Source organism: Cervus elaphus, chromosome 30 (genome assembly GCF_910594005.1).
Source record: "Cervus elaphus chromosome 30, mCerEla1.1, whole genome shotgun sequence".
NCBI lineage: Eukaryota > Metazoa > Chordata > Mammalia > Artiodactyla > Cervidae > Cervus > Cervus elaphus.
The window spans coordinates 85691492-85718658 of NC_057844.1; the positions used below are offsets into that span (position 1 = coordinate 85691492).

At 60.4% G+C, this 27167-nt stretch overlaps 3 protein-coding genes across 5 annotated transcripts; 2 read left to right on the forward strand and 1 right to left on the reverse strand.

Moving 5' to 3' along the window:
* Nucleotides 1-2327: 2327 nt before the first annotated feature.
* Nucleotides 2328-9241, reverse strand: ATP4B (ATPase H+/K+ transporting subunit beta). 2 transcript variants are annotated; one of them, XM_043892417.1, is made up of 7 exons: nucleotides 9048-9241; nucleotides 8530-8658; nucleotides 7500-7613; nucleotides 7199-7398; nucleotides 6432-6488; nucleotides 3296-3388; nucleotides 2328-2874 (listed from the first exon to the last, which is right to left on the reverse strand). In XM_043892417.1, the coding sequence occupies exons 1-7, from the start codon at nucleotides 9157-9159 to the stop codon at nucleotides 2713-2715; spliced, it is 867 nt and encodes a 288-aa protein (XP_043748352.1). In that variant the 5' UTR covers nucleotides 9160-9241; the 3' UTR covers nucleotides 2328-2712. The 2 variants fall into 2 exon arrangements, with proteins under 2 accessions (XP_043748352.1, XP_043748351.1); XM_043892416.1 differs by having other exon boundaries at nucleotides 3296-3394; nucleotides 9048-9236.
* Nucleotides 3866-6278, forward strand: LOC122686997 (keratin-associated protein 4-6-like). Of its 2 annotated transcripts, XM_043892415.1 has the most exons (3): nucleotides 3866-4510; nucleotides 4798-5142; nucleotides 5283-6278. In XM_043892415.1, exons 1-3 carry the CDS (start codon nucleotides 3945-3947, stop codon nucleotides 5350-5352), a joined length of 981 nt encoding a protein of 326 aa, XP_043748350.1. In that variant the 5' UTR covers nucleotides 3866-3944; the 3' UTR covers nucleotides 5353-6278. The 2 variants fall into 2 exon arrangements, with proteins under 2 accessions (XP_043748350.1, XP_043748349.1); XM_043892414.1 differs by having other exon boundaries at nucleotides 4798-6278.
* A 5587-nt stretch (nucleotides 9242-14828) lies between the features above and the next one.
* GRK1 (G protein-coupled receptor kinase 1) lies at nucleotides 14829-25846 on the forward strand. Its single transcript, XM_043892216.1, has 7 exons — nucleotides 14829-15722; nucleotides 17991-18118; nucleotides 19394-19551; nucleotides 20383-20466; nucleotides 22651-22775; nucleotides 24235-24436; nucleotides 25532-25846. The coding sequence occupies exons 1-7, from the start codon at nucleotides 15033-15035 to the stop codon at nucleotides 25828-25830; spliced, it is 1686 nt and encodes a 561-aa protein (XP_043748151.1). The 5' UTR covers nucleotides 14829-15032; the 3' UTR covers nucleotides 25831-25846.
* The last annotated feature ends 1321 nt before the right edge of the window (nucleotides 25847-27167 follow it).

The following is a 27167-nucleotide window of genomic DNA, read 5'->3' on the forward strand; positions in this document are numbered from 1 at the left end:
ATTTGAATCCTTATGAGACATGACCTTTGCAGACACATCTCCCAAAGGTCAAAAGCACGGGGAAGCTGGGGTGGGAGGATGGGGGTGATGCCCTCGCAGGGGATGTGCCCACGGTGAGATGACCAGGCGAGTCATTCCTCGCCTTCCTCCTTGATCCCAGGAGCTGAAACAGAATTTAAGGCTTTGACTTTCAGAAAAAGAGTAAGATGGTAAGATTGGCAAGGTCAAACCTTTATTCAGGTTGTCTGAAGATACGAGCGAAAGTTCAGTAGAAGGTTGTGGACTTGAGCAGTCCTGTCTCCCAGAGACTGTGGCAGCTTATCTTGTCATCCCGACTGTGGTGGACTTGTGTGCTGAGGGGTGCGGCAGAGGGCAGGGCAGCGTCCAGGCCACGAACGGGCGAGCTGACCCACGTGTGGGTGAGGTGGGCCACGTGTGTGTGACAGCAGGTCACATGGGTGAGGGAAGGTCAAGGGTGGGCAAGGGTGGGTCATGTGTGGGTGAGGATGGGCCACCTGTGGGTGAGGAAAGGCCAGTGACGAGTGGGTGAAGACAGGCCACGTGTGGGTGAGGACAGGTCACGTGTGGGTGAGGGTGGGCCACGTGTGGGTGAGGGTGATTCACGTGCAGGTGAGGGACAGTCACGTGTGGGTGAGGCGGGCCACGTGTGGGTGAGGGCAGGTCACATGTGGGTGAGGGCAGGTCGTGTGCAGGGGAGGTGGGCCACGTGTGGGCGAGGGTGATTCACGTGTGGGTGAGGGACAGTCACGTGGGTGAGGCGGGCCACGTGTGGGTGAGGGCAGGTCACATGTGGGTGAGGGCAGGTTGTGTGCCGGGCAGGTGGGCCATGTGTGGGCGAGGGTGGGCCACGTGGGTGGGGGTGATTCACGTGTGGGTGAGGGCAGGTCACATGTGGGTGAGGGCAGGTCACACGTGGGTGAGGGCAGGTCGTGTGCAGGGGAGGCGGGCCACGTGTGGGCGAGGGTGGGCCACGTGGGTGAGGACAGACCCACCACAGCTGCATCCCCAGCGTGGTGCTGCAGCTCCTCCAGGGCACTGCGGAGCTGACACAAGTGGGGGCAGGGACTGAGGGTCTGTGGCGGGCGGGGAGCGTGGGCAAGGATGAGGCACTGGCATCCTCACCTCACTGCTCTTCCTGGCGGGCACTCGGCCGTGGCCCGGTCACTCTGGAGTGCCACACCTCAGGGCTTCCACACCAGCCTCCTTCTGCCCCGTGTCCTTGTGGTGGTGGCCTGTGACCTCTCGGGGTGGTCACGTTTATGAGCTAGTGACTCCTGAGTCTGCAGACAGCACGGCCTGGGGCAACTCGGGCCAAGCCCTGGCTCTGGTGTTAGCACAGCAGCGATGCCTAGGAGGTGTTCGCAAGCTCCTGCAAGTGCCTGGCCAGCACCTGAGGCCTTGGTGACGTTGGTACAAGGCCTGGTGGGAGAAGCATCCAGACTTGAACCTAGGCCTCTGACCTCTGACCCCGGAGCCCAGCCTCCCCTACCCTAGGGCTGGTCAGCCTGTGTAGTCAGCAGCAACTTGACGTGAGGTCCAGCCCTCCTGTCCACGGGCATCTTGTGGCCAGCCGGAGCCGGGTCTGAGACCGTGTACTTGCCTCCCCGCCTCCGGCAGGGACAGCCCCTCAGCAGTTGGACCGATCCCCCCCCAAACCCGGTCAGCAGCCCCATGTCCCAGGGTCTGTAGGGGGAGCCTGGGCAAGCTGCCTACTGTGCGTGGACCCCCCGGGCCCCCCCGGGCCCCATCGAGGCCTTGAAGTCATTTCCTGGCCTCCGACCTCCAGTGTGTCGTGACATCCCTGAGATGGCCTGGTCCCTGACCTGACATTTCCCAGGTGGCTCAGAGTTGCCGCTTCAGGGTCAGCAGGGAGGACATCCCCAGCCCAAGTCTCCAGTCCCCCGGTTCCGTGGGGCTTCCTCTGTGGGCTTAGGGCTCTGGGTGACAGATAATAGCAGATACATCGTTGGGACAGAATGTTTTTGTTTCGGGGTTTTCTGAATGGGCTGGGGCTGGAGAGCCCCGCCCTGGAGGTTGGAGGGGAGACTGGGCTGGGCGGAAGGCCATTTCTGGGGTCTGGGCTCCACCAGGTGGCAACACCCTGCACCCTGGCCGCGTTGTTGGGGCAGCCCCTCCCATGCTGGTTCGTAACTTCCCCAACTTGCAGTTGAAAGTGTTACAGAAAGAGAATTTTTTAGTTAATTTTAGTTAATTCTTTTTAAGTTAATTCAGCTAACTAAATTTTAGTTCATTAATTTTTTTGATTTACTCTTCCCTGTCATCATGAAAGACACGACTCTTTTAGGTAGGTTAAGAGTGGATTTAATAAACTTGATTTTTACAGTTTAGGAGTTGTATTTTTTAAAGCCAATGTCCAGAATGCCTGAAATCCTAAGTCACATTTCTGGTGTTCATAGTCACATGTAGGAACAGTAAGTTACAGCAAGAATGATGTGGTCCACGTGGCTGAGGCGAGCCCGCCCATGTCTTAGCTGTGCAGCGGCCGCCTTGTGGTCCCCGTGTGAGCCCGTTTATCATAGCCACAAATCTGCCTGAAAGGGAAGAAGTCTGATGGGATCCTGATGGTGCGAGCCTGGCGCGGGGCGGTCTGGTGCGGAGCTGCCCTGGTGCCGGTTTCCGCTGGACAAGGCGTCGGGGTCGCCCTATGCCTGGGGGGCCAATCTGTCCCCTCTACTTCTGGATTGTCAGCTTGAACTCCACCTTCCCCTCGTAGGGGTCGTGGGGGTTGTCGAAGGTCACGTGCTCTGCCAGGATCTTGCATACGACAACCACCTCCTTGTTCTTGGGGACGTTGAGGAGCTTCGCGGCCACCAGTGGGTTGCTGTAGTGGGGCTGAAGAGACTCCAGTTAGGGTCCCTGTGAGAGGGTGGCCAGGTGCTCGGCACGCAGAGGCAGTGCTCTCAATGAGCTACAGATGTCTCCTGCTTAGAAATGAGGAGACCCGGCCCAGAGGGACAGACCCATGACAAATTCAACTTCAAACTATACCTGATAAAAATTAAACAACACAGAGGATGAAGCAAGAGCTTTGGGGGAAATGATTTTAAGTGGATATGCAGTCGTCTAAGAAGGCCCTTGGAAAGTAAAAGATGAGATTTGATGTCAATTTTGGGTGAGAATGTGGGCTTGGGAGACCCCCGGAGGTTAAGTGGTTAGGGTGGGCTAGGTACAGCCTGGGTTCCTTTCACAGGCAAAAGTCCCCGGCTGTCACTTCGCGAGTGGCGGCTGCTGTCGGGCCCTGGGGCCCACGTACCTGGGCCTTCTTCCCGTAGTAGGGAAAGTAGTGCAGGCTGTAGGAGCCACTGCGCGGGAAGTAGTCCACCTGCAGAGCCGGGGCGTCCCGGTGCTGGTCCTGCGGGTGAGAGGCTGCTGCGGGGAGGGCCGGGCCGGGCGCACGCACGCCGCGTGCAGCCATGCCTGCTCTGCACGCGCGTGTGTGTCCGTGCCTGCTCTGCACGCGCGTGTTCCTCTGTGCCTGCTCTGCACGCGCGTGTGTGTCCGTGCCTGCTCTGCACGTGCGTGTGCCTCTGTGCCTGCTCTGCACGCGCGTGTGTGTCCGTGCCTGCTCTGCACGTGCGTGTGCCTCTATGCCTGCTCTGCACGTGTGTGTGCCTCTATGCCTGCTCTGCACATGCGTGTGTGTCCGTGCCTGCTCTGCACGCGCGTGTGTGTCCGTGCCTGCTCTGCACGCGCGTGTGTGTCCGTGCCTGCTCTGCACGTGCGTGTGCCTCTATGCCTGCTCTGCACGCGCGTGTGTGTTCGTGCCTGCTCTGCACGCGCGTGTGCCTCTATGCCTGCTCTGCACGTGCGTGTGCCTCTATGCCTGCTCTGCACATGCGTGTGTGTCCGTGCCTGCTCTGCACGTGTGTGTCCGTGCCTGCTCTGCACGCGCGTGTGCCTCTATGCCTACTCTGCACGTGCGTGTGCCTCTATGCCTGCTCTGCACATGCGTGTGTGTCCGTGCCTGCTCTGCACGCGCGTGTGTGTCCGTGCCTGCTCTGCACGTGCGTGTGCCTCTATGCCTGCTCTGCACGCGCATGTGTGTCCGTGCCTGCTCTGCACGTGCGTGTGCCTCTATGCCTGCTCTGCACGCGCGTGTGTGTCCGTGCCTGCTCTGCACGTGCGTGTGCCTCTATGCCTGCTCTGCACGCGCGTGTGTGTCCGTGCCTGCTCTGCACGTGCGTGTGCCTCTATGCCTGCTCTGCACGCGCGTGTGTGTCCGTGCCTGCTCTGCACATGCGTGTGTGTCCGTGCCTGCTCTGCATGTGCGTGTGTATCCATGCCTGCTCTGCACATGTGTGTGTGTCCGTGCCTTCTCTGCACGTGCGTGTGTAGCCGTGCCTGCTCTGCACGTGCGTGTGTGTCCGTGCCTGCTCTGCACGTGCGTGTGTGTCCGTGCCTGCTCTGCACATGCGTGTGTCTCTATGCATGCTCTGCACGTGCATGTGTATCCGTGCATGCTCTGCACATGCGTGTGTATCCGTGCATGCTCTGCACGTGCGTGTGTGTCCGTGCCTGCTCTGCACGTGCGTGTGTGTCCGTGCCTGCTCTGCACATGCGTGTGTGTCTGTGCCTACTCTCCACGTGTGTGTGTGTCCGTGCCTGCTCTGCACGTGCATGGGTGTCTGTGCCTGCTCTCCATGTGCGTGTGTAGCCATGCCTGCTCTGCACATGCGTGTGCCTCTATGCATGCTCTGCACGTGCGTGTGTAGCCGTGCCTGCTCTGCACGTGCGTGTGTATCTGTGCCTCTGCACGTGCGTGTGTAGCCATGCCTGCTCTGCACGTGCGTGTGTATCCGTGCATGCTCTGCACGTGCGTGTGTGTCCGTGCCTGCTCTGCACATACGTGTGTGTCTGTGCCTGCTCTGCACATGCGTGTGTCTCTATGCATGCTCTGCACGTGCATGTGTATCCGTGCATGCTCTGCACGTGCGTGTGTAGCCACGCCTGCTCTGCACATGCGTGTGTATCCTTGCCTCTGCACGTGCGTGTGTATCCGTGCCTGCTCTGCACATGCGTGTGTATCCGTGCATGCTCTGCACACCCGTGTGTGTCCGTGCCTGCTCTGCACATGCGTGTGTCTCTATGCATGCTCTGCACATGCGTGCGTATCCGTGCCTGCTCTGCATGTGTGTGTATCCATGCATGCTCTGCACATGCGTGTGTATCCGTGCCTCTGCACGTGTGTGTGTAGCCGTGCCTGCTCTGCACGCCCGTGTGTGTCCGTGCCTGCTCTGCACGTGCCTGTGTCTCTATGCCTGCTCTGCACATGCGTGTGCATCCGTGCTTGCTCTGCACGTGCGTGTGTAGCCATGCCTGCTCTGCACGTGCGTGTGTATCCATGCTTGCTCTACACATGTGTGTGCCTCTATGCTTGCTCTGCACGTGTGTATCCGTGCATGTTCTGCATGTGTGTGTGCATGTGTGCAAAGCAGGTGATTGCACGAGCAGTTGGCATGAACCAGATCTAGTCTGGTATCAACAACCAGGAATCCGTTCATGGTGTAACGTGTTAGTTCACAAGACCCCGGTGACTTACCGAAGTCATACCTTCCAGATTAAACCCTCGTAGGATAAAAGAGGTGACAGGGTCGAGTGTGTGGGGCTGGCAGCCCACGAGGTGTGTGGCCCACCTGCTGAGACCAGGGCTGCGTCTGCCTGCTGCCGGGGCCACCCTCGTCCACTGTCAGGGTCTGCGCGGCCCAATGGACCCCAATCCCGTCTGAGAGCAGGAAGGGGCGATTTGCTGTCTGTTAAAACCTCAAGTCAGCCTACACATGTGCGGTCAAGGAAGCTAAAAACGGAAAATTGGAACAGGATGCACCCCACGGCCTGGGGGCTGCACCAAAGTGTGCAGTCACCCTGGTGGGTTGTCCCTGCAGACGGCAAAGGGCCTGGGCCCAGGGCGTAACTGAGAAAGCAAGCTTTAGAAAATACTCAGTGAAGACAAGTTTAGTTTTATCCATGTTGTACTTTAAAATGCATTTGAGAAAAACTGGACTAAAGTAATGGCAATTCTTGGCAGCATGTAAACTCACACTGTTAATCAGTGGTGCTGGTGTTAATCAGCATCGCTTTGTAAATAAGCAAACAAAAGGACAAAAGAGGGCAGTAGAAGTGCATTGGGTTTTCCAAATTGCCACAGACATCCTGAAGTCTGTTGGGGATACACTGTCTCAGATGCTTTTTTGAAGCAAAACGATCACAAGTGCTGGTTTTTCTTACTGGGTTTTCATCCCTACAATAAAAACCACTTAGCGTGAAGGTTCCTGCCATCCATGTACCTGGTTTATTAGGCGACCTCTGAGATGTTTTTAGGGAAGCCTGATCAGTGTTTCCCAAGGGGTTCCCAGTCCAAACAGGATGGCCGTGGCCTGTGGGTCACTCACCAGGAAGGCGCAGTCCACCCTGGGGGCTGTGCTGTTGCCGGGGAGAAACTTGACGATCTGCAAGGGAGCGGCTGTGAGTGTGGGGGCGGGGAGGGCCTGGGGGTCCTGCTCTGAGGACTCGGCAGGTGTGCCCCCTCCTGCTCCAAGCCTGTGGTCTTGGCTGCTGGGTGGCAGAGCCGGATGGTCGGCAGAGCCCAAGCCGCGGCCTCCACCTCCCGCACCTGTGCGGCCGGCCCCCTGCTCCTCCCCGCCCACGCCTGGCTCCACCTCTGAAAACCCCGGCCCCTGGGTCCCCCTGCTGGTGCCCAGGGCCCAGAGTAGCACCCGCCTTACGGAGACCCCGGCCTTCCTGCTCTGCGTGCCCACCAGGGAACAAACCCCGGCTGGACCGGGCTGAGCGTAGAGCAGAGGTCTATGGCCTCTGCTGCCTCTCAGAGAGGAAGGTGAACAGCGTCATCCTGGCCAGACCCCATGCCCCCAGATCCCTGACCGTGCACTGTGGGTGGCCTCCGGAGGTCTGCCGGGTCCTCTCGGCCCATCCCTCAGCGCCTGGCCCCGGCGATTCTCAGGCACCCTCCCCGTGCCGACCGCCTGGCTTTTCCCAGCTGTCCTGCGCACAGGACTGCCCTGGGCTCCACGGCTCGCCGGTCAAGCAGGTGGCAAGTCCGGGCAGCCACTTCCTGGTGAGGGTTGCAGGCTCCCCAGCCAGCCTGGGGGCTGCAGGGATGGGGGGCGGGGGCCCTTCTCCCCTCTGACCCCACATTCACCCTGTTCATCTTGATAATGAAGCATGGCTTTCCCTCTGCAAAACCGAAGGTGGGGTCCGGCTGGCCGGAGCAGTTCTGCAGCATGTCCACTGTGAACTTGCAGGAGAACTTAGTGTGGTTCGGGGCCAGGAAGTGCTCCTGGAAGAAGTACCTCTCGGACGTGCAGTTGATGTTGTCCTCCTGGGCTGCAGGCGAGTAGCCTGGGGGGGACACACTTGTGGTCCTGCCGGAGCAGCAGCCCACGCCCCACCCAGCTCCTTAGGAAAGGAGAGTGGAGACCAAGGCCCGGGTCACGCCTTACCCGCCAGGAAGTGCCGCAGTGCCTGTGTGAGCCCTGTCCAGGTCCTGTTGTCAGACACATTGTAGGAGATGTGCAGGCCTTTGTCCCCGTAGGTGTCCGGCCTCAAGGTCACCCCTGGAGAGAGGACACAACGCCTGGGGTTTGGCTGCATGTTTAGGCTGCTTGCTGTCCTGCTGGCCTGGCCTGGGGGAGGCAGCGCCCAGGATGCTGGGGCCCAGGACTTCGAAGCCCCACACCCTCCCCCGGTGCCCCCAGGAAGGCCCGGGACTCTGCACAGTAGCCAGGGGGCCGCTCAGTTGCACGAGGCCTGGTTAGGCCCCAGGGCTCCCTCTGCAAGAGGCCCGCCCCTCACCCTGCCTGCCAGTCTGCGGGTTTGAGACAAACTCTATCATGGTGTGGTTTCAAGCATGTAGTCTACTATATCCTGTTCTGAGATTGCATTGAGATCCTCCACGTCCAATCCGTTTGTTGATTCTAAAGATTGACCCCAGCTGTCACGAGGGTTTGTGGACAAAGCCCTGAGGGTGGTGGGCCCGCCCCCTCCAGGCACAGCCCAGCACCGCTGTTGGGTGGTCTTGGATTATTTTCTTCCTCAGAAAGCATGAAGGATGCAGGGGTGACAAATGCTGAGTCGCTGGGCTGGAAAAGCTGAGCTTCCTTCAGCCCCCTTCCCGCCGCTCTCTGTTTTGCTGTCTGCCCTCAGTCCGGGTCAGCAGGCTGCGTGCGGAGGTCTTGGTCCAGATGCCGTCCCCAGGCTCCAGAGGGGCTGCCCGCCTGTCCCCTGCCCACGTGTCTGCCCAGCGCTTCCCCCTGTTTGGGCACCGCCTCAGCCCCGTCACAGGGGGAGCGGCTGCCCCCTTAGACGAGACTCCAGCCCTGGGTCTGCTGGCCTCCTGTCGGCGAGGAGGCCAGGGTCCCCTGGGAGAGCGGCCTCGGTGCTGGACGCCCGCCCCCGCCTCCTGGTCCCCCAGTGCCGGTGCCTCCATGTCCTCCCCAAGGGGTCGGTGGAGCCGGGCCCGCCGCCGGTTACCTGGCGACTTGAGCTGGTCCTGGTAGTCGGGCGTGTAGGGGTCGATGGTGCACATAAGCACGTAGATGCAGAGAGCAAAGATGCCCGTCATGACCACATAGAAGGCCACGTAATAGAGGCTGATCCACACTGCGGGCAGAGGCAGGGCAGGAGCTGGGTCACTGGGAGCGTGCGTGCGCTCACCGTGTCACCTCTGGGTCGGCACTCCACCTGCTCCCGGAGCATTCTCACCCCAATAACCCCGCACCCCTTCACTTAAAGCTCTTCTTAAAAATTACAGTTTTGGGAAACTAGCTTTAAACTGGCTGCTCTAAAATCCAGGGCTGAGCCTCTGGGGCCTGTCCTCAGCTGACCCCCGCTCTCGAGTGCCCAGGGTCAGGGGTGTCAGGGCCTGGGCAGGCCTTCGGGGTTGGCCGGCAGGGACGGGAGGCTGGGAGGGCTTTGTCTGGACCCCAGGACCGCTAGCCCCTCACAGCCGTGGGGCGGCCCCTGCCCTCTCCCAGGCCCCACGCACGGACCCCAGCGGGACAGCGTGCGGCCCAGCATCTGCCCGGTGTCCGGGTTCCAGCAGTAGCGCTGGAACTCCTCCATCCGCTGCCCGCATGACTTCTTCTCCTGCAGCGCTGCCATCACTGACCGCTGCTGCTAGGGCTGCGGGGAGGCTGCGTGCCCGGCTTTTAAGGTCTCCTCCTCGGAGCCCAAGGGCACCGCGGCGCCCAGCCCAGGGAGGCCCCGGCAGGTGTTATCGGGCCTGCCTTAAGGTGCCCTCCGCCGCCTCCCCGGGCATGTCGGGACAGCGCCCCCAGTGCCAGCCCCTCCTCGTGCGTGCCCTTGTGGGAACTTTATCTGCTCTGATAACAAGCGAGCAAGGAGACCAGCAGGCGCTCGGGAGGGGCTGGCAGGAGAGCAGGTCAGCGAGGCCTGGACCTGGGGCCCAGCCGTGGCCGACAGGCTTGAGCTGAGGGGCAGGAGCCTGAGGTTGTGGCGGGCGACAACGGGGGTCCCAGAGGGGCGGGAGCCAGGTTCTCCTGTCACTGCTGCTGTGGGCTAGCCAAGCTCAGTGGTGCCCCGGGAGGTGGGCTGGGGGCTCAGGGGTCCCGATACTTGGTGACGACTCCCGTGCTGCCCTGAGAGCCACAGAGGGGTCCACCGCCCTGCAGGAGACGTGCTTTTCAGACTGAACGATGCCAGGCCCCGGGCATGCTGTTCAAAGGCAGGTTCTGACCCACACAGGCCCGGTGGGCCGGGAGCTCCCAGGGGCCTCGCCTATGGCTGCAGGACCATGGCCGTGCCTGGGCAGTGGACACACCACCTGGAGCCACGTCCAAGTTGCCTGGGAGCCTTGTTGGCCTCTGACACTGGTCCCACCCCCGAATTTCTGAGCTAGCTGACCTGCGGGTGGCCTGAGTGTCTGGCCACCCCCCAGACCCCTGCGGTGTATGGTCAGAACCAAGGAGCCTTGGCGGTCTACATAGCCGGGGCCATGACCTTTGCTCCCTGGGGAGCAGACATCGCTCAGGGATGTGACACCACCTCCATGATGAGGCAGAAGAGGTGATACCAGGCAGGGGTGATGGACCACAACCCCTCACAGACACCACGTCCGAACTGGCTGGGTTGACGGGGATCGCACAAAGCTCTAGTTGTCCATCCACTGTCCACTATCACACTCACTCTGAGGGACCCACAGGGTCAAATCAGAAGGTTTCTTCTAGGGAAAGAATTATGAAAAACCCTTCAGCCATTATGCCATTTTCTTTAGGATGATTTAGAGTTTGTCAGCAAAATGATAAAAATTCATGTGGAATTGTAGCATTTTAGCTTGGACTCATAATTTCTTGGGTTTCTTAATGGGCAGATCCTGGGCGCTTTCCTTCACACTGTTCACAATCACGGCTTTGGAACTTCAGGGCTGTAGAAATGCAGAGTGTGGCCTCGGGCCTCGGTCTCACTGTCCACGCCCATGGAGCTGGGGCCCCAAGCGAGGAGGCTCGAGGCGCAGGGCAGCAACTGCTGGACACAGACCCTGCGCTGCCCTGGCCCGGGCGTGCGGATGCTCCGGGGCTTCATCTCGGGACTGAACCTTCCACACTTAGACTGAATTCCCACAAGTGTGAACGCGTGTGCTGAGCTGCACACGTGTTATCACAATGACCTTCTCAGGACGTGTCCATGGCGGTGGGGGGGGGGCACTGGGAGAGGGCAGCTTCCTGCCCAGCATGCCTGTGCGACCACTTGAGCAGATGAGCCCCGAAAAGGGTGCACCCCAGACAATGTGGGGCTCAGCCCAGGTTCCCACCTGGGGGCCGTAAGGGGCGGGAGCCACCCCTCTCCCCTGCTGCTGAGGGGTCTGAGGAGCCAGCGGAAACTGAGGGCTGGACGATAGGAGGATGCCCAGGTGTCAGTGGATGATCACTGATCAGAGCAAGACCCGGGCAGATCTCAAAAGGAATCAAGACAGGAGAGTCAATACATGTCAAGACTGGGGTGACAGAGGCTGGAATCATGGACAGGCAGTGAAGCTGCCACAGTGAAGCTGCTTCAGTGAGCAGCTGTGAGTGCGCTTGAAACAAATGGGAAAACAGAAGTAGGAAGTTTAAGGAAAGAAACCAAAGATACATAGAAGAACCAAATGGAAATTTTAGATTAAAAAATGCAGAAGCCGGACTAAAAAGCTCAAAGAATGTATTCCTCTGCAGAGGGGAGGGGAGAGGGGAAAGAATCAGTGACATGGAAAAAAAAAAAGAAGTTTCCAGGTTTGAACAAACGGAGAGAAACTAGAACCAGAAAAAATTGTGCAGAGCTCGGTGCCCAGCCGTGGTAAAGACTGACGCCCGAGTCATCGGGGTCGTGCAAGGGCAGAAGAAAGGGGGGCTGAGGAGTAAACCTTCAGACCCAAGAAGCTGAGAGAACCACTAATAGGCACCCCCAACCCATGCCACGTTGCGATCGATCTTCTGGATGGCAAAGACACACAAGACACTCCAGAAAGCAACTGCTGGAAACAAAAAGGAGTTACTTAGGTGTTAATCTAGTAAAACACGTACAGGACTTTTATACTGAGAACCACACAGTGACAGTGAGACAGAAGTCTACGCAAACGGAGGCATATTGTGCTCACAGGTTGGGAGACTCCACACACATGTCAACACTCCCCAAACTGAGGCAGTGTTTAGCACAGTTTCTATCAACATCCAGGCAAGATCTTCTTCTGTATCTAGGGATAAGGCTACTCTGAAATTTATTTAGAAAGACCAAGGAACTAGAAAAGTTAAATATTTTATTTTTTATTTGGAATACTTACTTTTTTGGAAAATATTTTAAAAATGAAAAATAAGGTAGGAAGACTTGGTCTACTCAATTTCAAGGCTCATGATCTAAACACAGTCATCAAGACAGTGAGGGACAGAGGGACAGAGACCAATAAACACAACAGTAAACTCAGAAGTGGATTCACACACGTGCGCCCGCAGGTTTTGACATCAGTGCCAAAGAAGCTCACCGAAGCAAAGATGACCTTTTTAACACACGGAGCTGGAGCAACTGAACGCCCAGTAACCCTGACCTAGCTGACAGCTTGCAAAAAGATTAACTCAAAATGGTCATGGATTTACAGGTAAAAGTATAAAACTTTTAGAAAAAAAATTGTGAGAAAATCTTTAAGAACTAGGGTTAGACAGAGAGTCTTAGACTTAACACCAAAATCACAATCTGTAAAAGAAAGAAACTGAAAAATTGGACCTCAAATACAATAGCAGAAAAGCAAGCAGTCCAGTTAGAATATGGTCAAAAGATGTGAAGAGATATTTCACCAAAGAGGATTCATAGATGGGAAATAAACACTTGGATAAACGTTCAACGTAAGTGGCCAGTAAGGAAATGCAAATTACAACCGCAATGGGGTACCACCTATCACAAGAGCTGAAATAAAGAATAGTGACAACTCCAAACGCTGGTGAGGATGCTGAGAATCTGGGTCATTCATATGTTGCTGGTGGGAATGTAAAATAGTAGTTGTTGTTCAGTCGCTGAGTCCTGCCTGACTCTGCGACTCCCTGGACTGCAGCACGCCAGGCTTCCCTGTCCTTCACTATCTCTCAGAGTTTGCTCAAACTTATGTCCATTGTGTTGGTGATGTTATCCAACCATCTCATCCTGTGCCATCTGGGGAAAAGTTTGCCAGTTTCTTAAAAAATTAAACATGCAAATATTGCAAGTACCACGTGACCCAGAAATGTTCTTGGGCATGAATCCCAGAGAAATTGAATTTTATATCGGCATGGATATCTGTATGTTTATAGCAGCTTTATTTATGATAGCCCAAACTGGAATCAACCTAGATGTCCTTCAACAAGTGAATGATTAAGCCAGCCGTGGTCCACCCACACCGTGGAATACTACTCAGCAGTCCTGCGGGTGCGGGTAGCCACCTGCTTGCCTCCAGGGAGTCACGCTGAGTGAAAAGAGCCAGTCCCCAAAGTTACATAACGTGCGGCTCCACTCATGTGGACTTGTTGTTTCTCAGCTGCTGAATTGTGTCTGACTCTTTGAGACCCCATGCACTGCAACATATAACATTCTTGAAATGGCAGCTTTGTGGAAATGGCGAACAGCTGAGTGGTTTTCAGGGTTCAGGACAGTGTCAGGGAGGGAAGGGGGGGTTGTCCATAAACGGGGGGCCATGTGGTGTCAGGGGTCCTGAGTGCTGGCCGAGCCCACGTCGGTATACATGCGTCAATCCTGTGCTAAGTGGGGGAGGGGGCGAGGGCGTGGGGGTCTCTGCGTTTCTTCTTACAACTGCACGTGCGTCTACAGTCACTCTGAATAAAAGCTTTACTTTTGGAAAAGGGCCCGATGAGTCTGGGAAGCTCTGTGTACTCCCTCAGAGCCGGGTTTGCTCTCCAGTCCCTGAGTCCCGTGATAGACACATCTAAGGAGGGAGCTCAGAGTTCATCCAGCGGGCTTCGCTGTCCTCAGACCCTGCCTCTCGGGCTGTGTCCTGACCTCAGGCCCAGCCCCGCCCCAGGCCCACCAGAGCGATCCTTCTTTCTCCAGGTGATCTGACTGCCTGGCGCCACTGGGAGGCTGAAGCTCAGGGCAGAGTGAGAAGAGCTGAAGAAGGGACTCAGGCCCATGCATGTGCGGGGCTGCTGTCCCATCGGATCCCTGGCGGGTTAAAGAAAAGGTAAGAAGGGGTAGAAGCGGTCAGCCCAAGGTCACCTGCCAGAAGTGCCGGGCTGGATGTGCCAACCCGCCTTCTCAGTCTCAAGTCCTCTTTTCTGCCTCCCCAGATGCTGCAGAGTCCGTCGTCTCTCCCACCCCTGCAGTCTCCCTGTCCTTGCACCGTGAGGCTGGTTACCTGGCCTCTTCTCCTGGGGCGTTCTGCGTTTCCGTGGCCCTTCACCTCCTTCTTCAAACCGTCACCAACCCCCATCACATCCTTGGCATTCTTTTCCTTCCTGTAGGTACTGAGCACCTGCTGCCTGGCTGTACCGAGGTGAGCCCCAGGTGTGTCCCAGGCGTATCTCAGGTGTGTTCTAGGCATGTCCCAAATGTGTCCCAGGTGAGCCCAGGCGAGCCCCAGGTGAGTCTCAGGTGTGTCCCAGGCATATCTCAGGTGTGTTCTAGGCATGTCCCAGGAGTGTCCCAAATGTGTCTCAGGTGTGTCCCAGGTGTGCCCCAGGTGAGTCTCAGAGGAGCCCCAGGTGAGCCCCAGGTGTGTCCCTGGCGTCTTCAATCCCCTCTCTCCATGGGGCCTCAACCCCAGGTGCAGTTGGTGTGTCCTGTGTCCTGTTCTGTTTTCACCTGAACGCTTCTCTTGGCATTTCTGCTCCACCACCCACACAGGTGAGGGCCAGGGCTGACGAGGCGCTGATTCCTCGGCAAGAGCCGGGGCTACCTCAGGGCGAGGGTGCTGTTGTCGGTGTCAGGTCGGGACGAATGTCAGTCCTCACACTTCCGGTCCCCTGGCAGTGTCTCACCTGTGGACGTCTGGGAAATCTATTTCTAAACCATCCTTGGCTGGTCTTCTCACTGACTGCTTTTCTAAAGACAAAAATGGCACACAGTGGGGAAAACCAACCACATTCGTGAACTGAGTTTCCTCCTGGGCCCCGGTGCCCCCACCAGGAAACAGATGAGGTCCGGCCCGTCTGCTTGGGCCAGCGGGCTGGACAGGGCACTCCCATGAGGCAGGGGCTCTGGAATCGTGAGGCGGGCCTGGGCCCCGCGTGTCCTTCCTCGCAGGAAGGAGTGGGCAGCACGGCCTGGCTAATCCGTCTGCGAGCAGCTTAGGGATTGTCTTTTTCTGGCACCTGCTCGCTGCCTTGCACGTCCTCCACTCTGGCCAGGATTTAGCCTGAGCTGCGTCAGCGGGCTTCCCGGGGCTCCTGCCGCCCAGTCAGCCTCCCGTCCCGAGGGCGGGGACGGGCCACAGGCCAAGGACAGCGGGTCAGGCCGGCTGGGGACGCGGGAGCGAGACGTGGAGAGGGCCCGGCGCCGGGATGGATTTCGGGTCCCTGGAGACAGTGGTGGCCAATTCGGCCTTCATCGCGGCCCGGGGCAGCTTGGATGCGAGCAGTGGCCCGGCCTCCCGGGACAGGAAGTACCTGGCCAGGCTCAAGCTGCCCCCACTGTCCAAGTGCGAGGCGCTCCGGACAAGTCTGGACCTGGGCTTCGAGGGCGTGTGCCTGGAGCAGCCCATCGGCAAGCGGCTCTTCCAGCAGTTCCTGTGGGCCCACGAGCAGCACGGGGCCACCCTGCAGCTCTGGAAGGACATCGAGGACTACGACACAGCCGACGACACCCTCCGGCCGCAGAAGGCCCAGGCCATCCGGGCCGAGTACCTGGACCCCCAGGCCCAGCTCTTCTGCGGCTTTCTGGATGCAGAGACGGTGGCGCGGGCCCGGGAAGGGGTGGGGGACGGGCTCTTCCAGCCCCTGCTGCGGGCCGTCCTGGCACACCTAGGCCAGGCCCCCTTCCAGGAGTTCCTGGACAGCCTCTACTTCCTGCGCTTCTTGCAGTGGAAGTGGCTGGAGGCCCAGCCCATGGGCGAGGACTGGTTCCTAGACTTCAGGGTGCTGGGGCGGGGCGGCTTCGGGGAGGTGTTCGCCTGCCAGATGAAGGCAACCGGCAAGCTATACGCGTGCAAGAAGCTGAACAAGAAGCGGCTGAAGAAGCGGAAGGGGTACCAGGTGGGCTGTGCTGCTGCGGGGGCGGCCCTGGGTGGGGTCGGGCCCCTGCGCCCCCTGGTCGGGCCCGCCTGTCTGTGCAGCAGCTGAGCACCTGGCCAGAGCTGCGGGCGCGGGTGAGGCTCCACGCTGGGCCTGCAGTTAGGCTTGTCCAGCTGCTCTAAGCTTCCAGCCCCACGACTGCGACGGGCCGGGTGGCTGTCCTCCTCGAAGCACGGCCTGGGCATAGCTGGCAAGGGTGGTGTGCCACCTTGCTTGTCCTCGGTCTGTCGGCGCCCCCATGAGACACAGCAGCCAGTGCCCGGGAGGCTGGATCAGTTCCCCAGACCCCTTCTTCTGGCTTCCTAGGACTCCCTGGTTGCACAGTGAGGAGGCTGCCCAGGGCATCCCCAGGGCTGGTGCGGGGAGGCCGGGGCGCCTGGCTCAGTGCTGCCCGGGTCCCGGGGCAGGGGGCAGGGATGCGCAAGGGGCAGAGGCCCCCCCGCTCTGCCTCTGGCATCAGGCTCCGTTCGGGTGGGATCAGAGAAAGCGGCTTAGTGTCTCAGATACTCATCTCCTCCACGCTCCATCCGGCACCGGCATTCCCGTGCTGGCGAGAACGGCAGCCCCCCCGCAGCACCCCGCCCAGGGCCCCCTGAAGGCGCTCTGCCCGATGGACTCTGGGGCAGCAGTGGCCCTCGGGGCCATCGACCTGCAATCTTAACCCAGCCGTTAGGGTATTAAGATGCTTCTCTCCTGGGTTCAGGAACCTTACTGAACTTTTACAAAGTAAAATCTGCCTAAGATCTTCCTATGCAGTGGAGAGAAAGGGCTTCCCAAATCAAGAAGGGCTCTTCTCCTTACCCAGCACAACTTTTAGAAGCACGTTAAATGGACTTCATAGGGTTTTAAGATGAGTGTAGAAAGTGACCTGGGGTGCAGGGTGGCTTGGGAGGGTGCTGGCCAGTGGGCCTGGCTGATCTCCATTGTCCGAGGCCTGGATGGGAGGAGAAGGCTGGGTCTGCAGAGGCAGAGCTGGCAGGGAAGGCCGGTGCTGACAGGTGCCCAGGGACCCGTGTGACCTCAGGGGCGTTTGCAAGGCTGGTGGCAGGAGCCCCCTTGCTCGAGGCCCCAGGAACCCCGAAGTCCCTGCGCGTGACGGGTCCCTGGGCTGTATCCTGTCCCTGCGAAACGGGGCTTGTGAGGTGCGTCACACGGTTACTCGAAACCAGTCTGCTGCTGTTGTTCAGTCGCTCACTCGTGTCCGACTCTCTGCAACCCCATGGACTGCAGCACACCAGGCTTCCCTGTTCATCGCCAACTCCCAGAGCTTGCTCAAGCTCGTGTCCATTAAGTCGGTGATGCCATCCAACCATATCATCCTCTATCTCCCCCTTCTCCTCCTGCCCTCAATCTTTCCCAGCATCAGGGTCTTTTTCAATGAATTACCTCTTCCCATCAGGTGGTCAAAGTGTTGAAGCTTCAGCAGCAATCCTTCCAATGAATATTCAGGACTGATTTCCTTTATGATTGACTGGTTGGATCTCCTTGCAGTCCAAGGGACTCTCAAGAGTCTTCTCCAACACTACAGTTCAAAAGCATCAATTCTTCAGCACTCAGCCTTCTTATTGTCCAAATCTCACATCCATACATGACTACTGGAAAAACTATAGCTTTGACTATACAGACCTTTGTCAGCAAAGTGATGTTTCTGCTTCTTAATATGCTGTATATGTTGGTCATAGCTTTTCTTCCAAGGAGCAAGTGTCTTTTAATTTCATGGCTGCAGTCACCATTGCAGTGATTTTGGAGTCCAAAAAAACAAAATTTGTTATTGCTTCTACTTTTTTTCCTTTTATTTGTCATGAAGTGGTGATACCACATGCTATGATCTTAGGTTTTTGAATGTTGAGTTTTAAGCCAGCTTTTTCACTGTCTCTTTCACCTTCTTCAAGAGGCTCTTTAGTTCCTCTTCACTTTCCAATGTTAGAGTGGTATCATCTGCATATCTGAGGTTGTTGATATTTCTCCTGGCAATCCTGATTCCAGCTTGTGATTCATGCAGCCTGGCATTTCATATGATGTACTCTGCATATAATTTACATAAACAGGGTGATAATACACGGCCTTGTGGTACTCCTTTCCCAATTTTGAACCAGTCGCTTTGTACAACCTCTTAAAAAATATACCTGCAACTCCGTGTTTTATTGGGACATTTTCCGGTTGGTGGAACTTGGCTGTATGGGGCGGTTTTTCTTTCCTGCCTGAACCTGGGGCTCACCCGCTCCGCAGGGTGCGATGGTGGAGAAGAAGATCCTAACCAAAGTGCACAGCAGGTTCATCGTGTCCCTGGCCTACGCCTTCGAGACCAAGACGGACCTCTGCCTGGTGATGACCATCATGAACGGAGGTGACATTCGGTAAGGCACCTCTCGGCCTCGTGGGAGCGGGGCTGGAAGGGCTTGGCTGACTGTGCAGCGTCTCTGGGGCCAGAGGGGCTGCTTCCCACGTGCTGAAAATGAGTGATGAGGAGAAGCCCTGTCGTCCTCAAGCCTTCCTCTCTGTCTTCTGGTTGCTAGTCCCTGAGGCGTCTGTGGTCTCAGTGAGATGTGGGGGCCCCAGGGGGTGACGGCAGAGCTGGAAGCACGGTGTGGCGACGTTGGCCATCAGCCCGCAGGGAGGACCAGAGGGTCTGGATTTGCGGGAGACCCGGGGGTCCGACCCTGGGCTCTTGGCGGGGAAAGGACCTGCCAGTCAGCTGGGCAGCTCGGGCACTCTTGGCCAGCGCTGGTCTGTGAGACGGGGATAAAGATAAATACCGGTGGTCCATGCCTGCTGTGGAGAGTCAGCTAGGGCCTCTGAGACACTTAAGGACTCACACGTCCCTCCTGAGGGTGTGGGGCCGTTGCTGGGCCCCGGCCCCTGTCCAGGTTCTCCTGCATTGAAACTTGGCCTGGTGAGTTGTTGGTCCCCTCTCCAGGTGAGGGGCTGAGGCTCTGGCTGAGTCACCTGCATGCATTCATGGAGGAGGAGCGAAGGGTCTGGAGTGTGCAAACAACAAGAGAAGGACCCTGACGCTCCGCCTGCCTCACCCGCCCACCACGCCCTGCAGGGTGCTGGGGTGGCAGTGTGGCATCGGCGTGCACGTCAGCCTGCACGCTGCACCGTGCCACGCTGGGCGAGGCTGCCCGCCTCACCCTGTCCCGGCGTACCCCCGGCTGCAGCACGCTGCCTGCGTGGCGCGGCCCTGTTACACTGCGTTATATTCTATTATTCCGCACCGTACTCCGTTGTACCAGGCTGCACCCCGTGCTGGAGCAGGCTCCTAGGCTCTGGGTCAGCTGCTCGCGTCGCACGGGCCTCGGGCTGGTCACGGCCTGCCTGCACCTCCCTCTGCCTGGCTCCTTCGCTGGTGGCTGTAAAGTGGCTTTGGGGCCCGTTTCCCAGCCCTGTGGGCCGGGGCGGTGGGGGCTGGGAGGACCGCCTGCTTCTGCTGGTAGTGGCTCTGGAGCTAGACGAAGAGGACGAAGGGGGCGAGGACACTGGGGCCAGGGTCCCAGCTCTGCCGCGGGCTCCTCAGGCGGGACGGCCTCAGCCCTCACCGTTCCCCCAAGATATTGCTTCCTGTCAGAACTGTGGGCCCGTGGCTTGTGGCTGTGCCAGAGACGCACGGACTCTGCGCGGTCTGCCCCCAGGTACCACATCTACAACGTGGACGAGGAGAACCCCGGCTTCCAGGAGCCTCGCGCCGTCTTCTACACGGCCCAGATCGTCAGCGGCTTGGAGCACCTGCACCAGCGGAACATCGTCTACCGAGACCTCAAGCCCGAGAACGTGCTGCTGGACGATGACGGTGCGGCAGGCTCCCGGCCTGGCCTCCCCTCCCTGCCCGGCCTCCCTGCCCTCCTGCCTCCCGGCCCAGCCTCCCCTCCCTGCCCGGCCTCCCTGCCCTCCTGCCTCCCGGCCCAGCCTCCCCTCCCTGCCCTCCTGTCTCCCCTCCCTGCTCTCCTGGCCTCCCCGCCCAGCCTTGCTCCCCTCCTGCCTCCCTCCCCTGACTCCCCTCTGCAGCCTGACGAGTCATCAGTAGGGGAGGGACCAGCTTTGATAAATGCTTGTTATAGTTCCACAGCACAAAGACCCAGCTGACGTCTGTTTATTGTTTGTTCAGTGATTATCCCCAGGGGAAATCTGGAGCGTGACTGGGCGCCCAGGGCTGCAGGGAGTTGTTCCAGGCATCAGGAGCGTGTGGAGCTGTTAGTAAACAGTTAGGGCCATGGCCGAGTCCTCACTCATCACGTTCCTTGCTGCCTCTGTGAGGAGTCAAACTGGGCATCTTATCACAAAGCAACTCCCGAGGCCGAGGCCTCCTACAAGTGACTTTAGGGTCCCCTCCCCATCAGAGGCTGAGGGACACCCGCTGTCCCCACAGGCCAAGGCTGCAGAGCTCAAAGAAGAGGCTGGCTGGGGGCCGGTGCCCCGGACTCCAGGCAGGCGCTGCTGGGCGCCCCCGTCTGTCCATGGCAAGGAGTGGGGTCTCCTGTGTGTGCCTGTGCTGTGCTTGTGAACGCATGCGTGCCTGGTGTGCGTGTGTGTGCAAAGCTGGCCAAGGCTTCCACGGCTCCAGGAAGACTGCGGGCCTCTGTTCGTGGGGCTGTAGGTGACTTGAGCTGTGTTTGCTCTCCAGGCAACGTCCGCATTTCCGACCTTGGGCTGGCCGTGGAGCTGAAGGAAGGGCAGACCAAGACCAAGGGCTATGCGGGGACCCCAGGTGAGGGCTCTCTGGGGGCGCAGCCTCTCTGGGGGCAGGGGCAGGGCCCATCCTGGGGTCCTGTGGCCTGGGGTGGGGGCATGGTGAACGCTGGGGTGTCAGAAAACTGCTCCCTCACCACAGAGTAGGCAGGGAAACAGCCAGGGGCCTGCACAGCTGTGAGGAAGTGGCACCCCGCCCACCCTTGGAGACAGAAGCCTCCCAGCGCCGCCGTGGACAGAGCCTGGGGTCTGCGCTGAGGGCGGCAGGGCAGAGGGAAGGGGCACTGGGCGGGGCTGGGCAGGGGCTCAACTGCGGGCATCCCAGGGGGCAGACGGGGAGATGGCCTCGGGGGGTGCCCGGCTCACCCCTCCCCATGCCTCATGGCCACTGGGAGGCCGTGCAGTAGGGGGGCTGACCTTGTCCAGAGCGTGTGTGTGTGTTCACACGAGCGTGCCTGGGGGGTCCTGCCTGCATCCCCTCTCACCCCTGGCAGGTGGGAGCAGAGGCTTCACAGCGAGGGATGGCGTGGAGGTCTCACCGCCAGGCACCCAGACTCACAAGCAGACCGCCATGCCCTCCCTGCTCCCGATGGCCCTGGGTTTCTGCAGGCTTTCTCAGCAAATCTGCTCCTCCCCTGCGTGCTCAGCTCTGGGGAAAGAGAGGGCCTGGGCCCGGGGCCTATGGGCTTTGTTCTGCCCCATCCTGTGCTATCAGCTCCTTTGGGGGCTGTCTGTCCCCACGGTAGGTCTTTCTCATCTAGGGCTTTATTTAGGAAAAGGTTCTGTCTTGAATTTTCCGGATCCTGGGCCAGATCTCAGGTTCCTCCCTGGGCCTGAGTGTGTGAGGGAGCCGCCTCTCACCTCTTCCTGGGACTCGCGTCCTTAGGAGAACACCGCAGGGGCCCCTCCCCGGGGCCAGGACGGAGCCCGCTGGACCGCAGGTGTGGCCCGCCCTGCTTGCGGGAGGCCCTGCTGGCCGCCAGGGGGCGCCAGGCCTGGCCGGGCGGGCGCTCCATCTGACCTCTGAGGTCAGGCGCCGGGTGTGACCGCGAGCAGCCCCGCAGGGCCTGGGGTCAGGGGCGTCCAGTGAGGCCTCACGGAGCCCTCCGTACCTTCTTCCCCGGCCCCGCTCCCTCCAGCCCCGGCCAGCCGCAGTCCACCCAAGTGGGGACTCGCGTGGCCCCGCCGGGGCGAGAGGGAGACGGGAGGGTCCCCCCGAGGAGCTGACGCCCAGACGGCAGCCCTGTTCACTCGTCCTTCCTTCACGCGGCGGCTGTCACCGTCACCACTGAAGACCGCGTCTGTGGGTCCGAGCGGGTGGTGCGGAGGGCAGGGGCCAGCGGGCTCTCTGCCGCCGGGGCGCTGCGTCTCTGCGGGGCCTCCGCCTGGACGCTTCCACGGAGAACGGTGGTTGGTGAACGTGTCTTTCTTGCGTCTGCGGCACCTGGACGGCAGTGTGATTCCCTGATGAGTGGCTGCGTTCGGGGCCAGTGATTCATCTGAACTTCACCTGCAGCCCCTGGGAGAATGTCCTGTGGTCACGCCCCCTTGGGAACTCGCCATAAACACGGGCAGATTCTGCGGGGCTCAGAGAGGCCGGAAATAGACACACGTTCAGCTTTGGTTTGGGGGGACATCCAGTCATCCAAGCAGAGAAGCCCCCGACTTCCCGAGCACCCCCTGCCCCAGGAGTGCCCCACGGGCCCCAGATGCTGCCTGTCCACCTCCCCAGGTGCCAGGCTGGCCTCGGTACTGGGCACGCAGGGCTGGAGGCTGGGGCAGGCTCCAGGGTGCCCCCTTCAATCCTTGGGGCCTGGCACGTGACCCCAACCCCCCAGAGGTGGAAAGCACAGGCCACTAGCGTCCAGTCCGCTCTTTGGACACTGGGACTCTGGCCTCTCCTTTTGGGCCCCTTTGGGCAGCAACCGAGCGCCTGCCTCTGACCACAGACCCGCTGACTTGCAGGCCCCTCGCGAGCCCCAGACATCCGCTCCCTCTGCTGTGGGTGCCAGAGTGGGGCAGACCCGCCCTGGGCGGGGGCTCTCTGCTGGGAGCAGCCGTGCCTAGGGGACACTCAGGACGGGGGGCACCTCCCGGGGGCGGGGGTCTGCCCATGTGTCACAGTGCAAGGACGCTGCTGGTTCCAGGGAGCCGGGGTGTCTGCTCCTCTTGCTGGCCGCTGAGTCCCTCTTTTCCTGCCCAGGGTTCATGGCCCCCGAGCTCCTGCAGGGGGAGGAGTACGACTTTTCCGTGGATTACTTCGCGCTGGGCGTCACACTGTACGAGATGATCGCGGCCAGAGGGCCCTTCCGAGCCCGCGGAGAGAAGGTAGGCGCGCCAGCGGTCCTGTGTGTGGGGCGTCACGGGGGCAGCGCCCCCCACTGACCTGGCGGTGGCCCTCCATGGGGGAGCACTAGGCTCTCGGGGCAGGTCCGCCCTGGGCAGGAGGGGGACATGGTGACGTCATCCCTGGTCTCCAGACGCCAGCCCTGCCCCAGGAGCAGCTCGGCCTGGGGGCTGTCCTCCCCAGTGCTGACCGCAGGCCCTGCTCCAGGCACGGCAGCATCCCCGGGTGTCCTGGGGCAGTGGGCACTGAGGGGCTCTGGGCCGGGCCTCCCTGGCCCACTCCTGTCCTGGGGTGGCCCATCGCCTCCCTGGGGCGCTCTGCCCTGCCCAGCAGGGCCGTGAGCAGAGGCGTCCAGAGGCCCCGTCCATGTTCAGAACAAGAAAAGCAAAGCAGCCTGTCCATGGGTGCCACACCACCCAGCTTGGAGCTGGGGTGAGGAGGCCTGGGGTGGACGGCACTTTAGATGAGGCTCGTCATCTGTGCCCGCGGCCCCTCGGCTTGGCTGGAGGTCTCAACTGTCCATCTCTTCTGCTTGACAACCCCATGGCACCCCTACTCAGTCCCACGCCTCTCCCCGAGACAGTTGCGAGAACAAACCGGGTACCCCAAGAGTGAGGACCTCCCCCTCGACAAACGCGCAGGGCTGTTCTGTGTCTGCACCTCTGCCTTGAACCAGCGAGTCTCCTTGACCTCAGCTCAGAAGAGCAGCATAGAGCAGCAGGATGGGGTCCACACTGGCCTCGGGACTTAAGCCCCCTCAGGGCCTGTGTCGAGCCCACAGCCCTGCCAAGGTCCCTGTGTTCTGGGGAAAACCAACATAAGGAGCTTTTATGAGAAAGTGAACTATCATTGTCTGTCCATTGTCTGGTCCATCGTGGTCCCTCTGAATATTCTGTGGTCCACCCTTGGTCTGTTCATTGGTGAGGAACCCTGGATACACCCATGACATGGAAAGGTCTCGAACCTGTCACGGTGAATGCAAGAATGTGGACCTGGAAGAGTGACTCTAGATGCTCCCACCCCTGTGAAGTTTTAGGAGTTTCAGGAAGGGCAAATCTGACCAACAGGAAGAGGCCCAGTCAGCGTTTGGCTGCAGTGGGGTAGAGAATTCCGGGGCGATTGTCAGGGAGCTCCCTGCTGATGGAGCCACTGGAAGTGGCCGCTCTGCTCTGGGGAGCTGGCTTGAGCTGTGGCCCCATGGACCCCGTGGACGCCTGCCCCTCAGCAGCTAGAGGGGATGTCGTGGGGGTGCAGGTCTCCACCTTCAGGGTTTCGTGCCCTGACCGCGAGGCTGAGCCAGTCTGTGCGAGGGTGGTGTGCGCCCCTCCTGAGGCTGGGCCGCCTGGGCCGTGGCACAGCTGTCTGCAGCTGCGTGGGGCCTGGGCGGCGGGAGGGGCCCCGCGCTGTGACTGGGTGGATGGTGCTGTGCCCGCCGTGCAGGTGGAGAACAAGGAGCTGAAGCAGAGGGTCCTGGAGCAAGCAGTCACCTACCCCGACAAGTTCAGCCCAGCCAGCAAGGACTTCTGCGAGGCGCTGCTGCAGAAGGACCCCGAGAAGCGCCTGGGGTTCCGGGACGGCTCCTGCGACGGGCTCCGCACGCACCCCCTCTTCAGAGACGTCAGCTGGCGGCAGCTGGAGGCCGGTACTGCCCGCGGGGGGCTGGGGCTGGGTGAACCCTGCGACTGCCCCGTCCCATGGGCATCCAGAAGCTCATTGTGAAGCCAGCAGGGCAGGTGGCCTGGGCAAAACCCCAGCACCTCTGCCCGACGGTGCCACGGACCCTGCCCCTGATCGTTACAACAAGCCCTGGACTGCACCTTCTTGAGTCGGGCCTCTCGGGCACCCTCAGAGGCAGCATGGGTTGGACAGGTCTTGTTGAAGGCGCCCTGACCCACCTTTGTGCCAAGCACCCGAACCCGTGACTGGGTGCTTCCTTTAAGGAACCCACGAGCCAAGTCAAGCGGGATTTCTCCAGTCATCATCCAACCCGGGTTTGCTGCCGGGTCTTTTACGAGCAGGTGCAAGTGAGCGTGTGCATGTGTGAGTGTGTGCACTTTATGAGTGTGTGCACATGTGAGTGTGTGCACGTGTGTCTGAGGGAGAGACACGTGGGACCCACCACACCCCCCGAGTCACATCCCAGGAGCTCGAGCCTGTGACCCCACAGCCCAACGCTCTCTTAGGAGTCACCTTTGAGGGAAGGGTCGGGTGGAGGCAGCCCTAGCTGAACCGAAGGTGCTGGCACCCAGGGAGCTACCCAGACCAGCCCTGGGCAGGGTTGGCGGTGTGCAGGGGGCCCGGCAGCCTGAGCGGTCAGGACCTGGGAAGCTGGAGCTGGACGTTTGTCCCAAGGCCACACCTGGCCGGGCTGACGCGGCCTGGGGTCCACGCAGACGAGGGTGGGGCGAGAGGGCAGGCATTTATCCTGAGCATCTGGGTCCACCTGCAGGCCGGAGCCCGGTGCAGGGCCGGGATCATGGCGGGGTGGGGGTGGTGAGGCGGGGACGGTGCCCACCTTCCTTATGGGCTTCTGAGGAGGGCGAAGGGGGCGGCAGGTTCTGACGACAGGAGTCCGGACCGGACTGAGTGTCCAGCCTTGCTCGGCACCCTGGGAGGGGCGCGCACGGCTCGTCTCTGCCAGGGCAGCGTGGTGGAGCTCAGACACATGGGGCTCTCTGCAAGCAGCCCCCCGTCCCTGGCTGTCGGCTTAGGCCTGGGGTCTCCTGTCCCCCCACAGGGATGCTGACCCCGCCCTTCGTCCCGGACTCCAGGACTGTCTATGCAAAGAACATCCAGGATGTGGGTGCCTTCTCCACGGTCAAGGGCGTGGCCTTTGACAAAGCGGACACGGAATTCTTCCAGGAGTTCGCCTCGGGCACCTGCCCCATACCCTGGCAGGAGGAGATGATCGAGACAGGCATCTTCGGGGACCTGAACGTGTGGCGGCCCGATGGGCAGATGCCGGACGACATGAAGGGCGTCTCTGGGCAGGAGGCAGCCCCCTCGTCCAAGTCGGGCATGTGTCTGGTTTCCTAGGCTGGCCACGGTGTCCAGTGGGTCAGCGAGCCCTCCCACCAGCCGCTCAGCACGGGAGGAGGAGGCCGGTCCAGCCAGACCTCCCACACCGGGTCAGGGGCGCCAGTGGGAAACAGTACATTTTTGGCGCCACTTCTCTCAGAAAGGATCCAGCTTTGGTTCCTGGGTGGAGTCCCCCATGATGCACGGCTCACCAGGGTGCAAGCTGGCAGTGGTTTGGGCAGCGGGAGAGGGGCTGGGCTGGGGTTCCTGGCACCTTCACGGGGGCTTGCCAGGCCCTGGCTTCTCTGGGCTGGCGTAAAGGTTGGCAAACGCTGGCCTCAGGGCTTGTGGGCCCCCCGGAGAGGCCGGACCGGAGGCCTGGCCTGTCTCCCTCACTTCCCAGCTCCTGGACCCACTGCAGCCGCCCGCTCACTGGTGGGGCTGGGCTGGTCCCTACCTGCACATCGGGGGCGCTGAGTCCCAGGCGTCGGGGAGGAGGGAAGGGTGTAGGGCCCGGGGGTAGACTGGCTGCGGCTTCCTTTCCTCCTGAGACCATCTCCCGCTGACGACACCTGCGTGCGAACCCTGACGACACCTGCGTGCGAACCCGCGCGTCTGGGCAGCTGGGGGCAGAGCTGTCTCCCTGCAGGCCTGCTCCCGCCCCCTTGCTGCCTCTGGGCCTGCAGAGCCTGGCCAGCTCTGGGCCGGCCTGGCTTTGTGGGGTTGGCTGCCTGATGGCCAGGGCAGACCCCTCCCTCAGACCACGTCAGTGCAGTTAGCGCCCCCGCCACCTGCGGCCCTGCAGCCTTGGGAGAGGTGATCCTGAGAATTCGGACCTTGGAGGCTGTGGCTTGGCCACTGGGAACCGTCGGCCCTGTCTGTCTGGAGCTGCTTCTCCGGTGGGTGTGGGTCAGCTGGCTGTCCATCAACGCGAGAGGGCAGCCTGCTGGTGAGGATGTTTCAAGTGTGTCTTTGGCCCCTTGTGCACCGAGGACATTAAAGCCCTTCCATGATGAATAAACCCGCAGGATGGGTCTCTCTCCTGTGCGCTGGTCACAGAACGTCCCGGAAGGGCCCGGCAGAGCCGTCTGGCGCTCCTGGTCTATGACCTGGAACTGCCACCCAGACACTGATGCTGGCTTTGCGTCCTAGGACAGGACACCGTCATCTGATGGCTGTAGACCTCAGTCCCCTACGGCAGGGGCAGGAAATGCCACTTTTGGCCTTTCTCAACCCATTTCATCTGCTCCATGCCCCCATGGCCTGAACAGGGTGATTTAACCCTCAGGGGCCGGAAGTGGCCTGATGGGGAGTCAGCACTCCCAGGAGGGACCCCCTGCCTTCCACTTGCGCTT

Excerpts from the sequence above, each read along its gene's own strand:
- GRK1 (XM_043892216.1), top strand. The coding sequence starts at position 15,033 with ATGGATTTCGGGTCCCTGGAGACAGTGGTGGCCAATTCGGCCTTCATC. Across the intron at positions 18,119-19,393 it reads ATGAACGGAGGTGACATTCG|GTACCACATCTACAACGTGG; the intron begins GTAAGGCACCTC and ends GTCTGCCCCCAG. Across the intron at positions 22,776-24,234 it reads TCCGAGCCCGCGGAGAGAAG|GTGGAGAACAAGGAGCTGAA; the intron begins GTAGGCGCGCCA and ends CCCGCCGTGCAG.
- ATP4B (XM_043892416.1), bottom strand. The coding sequence starts at position 9,159 with ATGGCAGCGCTGCAGGAGAAGAAGTCATGCGGGCAGCGGATGGAGGAG. Across the intron at positions 8,659-9,047 it reads CCGCACGCTGTCCCGCTGGG|TGTGGATCAGCCTCTATTAC; the intron begins GTCCGTGCGTGG and ends CTCTGCCCGCAG. Across the intron at positions 7,399-7,499 it reads ACTGCGGCACTTCCTGGCGG|GCTACTCGCCTGCAGCCCAG; the intron begins GTAAGGCGTGAC and ends TGTCCCCCCCAG.
- LOC122686997 (XM_043892414.1), top strand. The coding sequence starts at position 3,945 with ATGCCTACTCTGCACGTGCGTGTGCCTCTATGCCTGCTCTGCACATGC. Across the intron at positions 4,511-4,797 it reads TATCCGTGCATGCTCTGCAC|GTGCGTGTGTAGCCATGCCT; the intron begins ATGCGTGTGTAT and ends GTGCCTCTGCAC.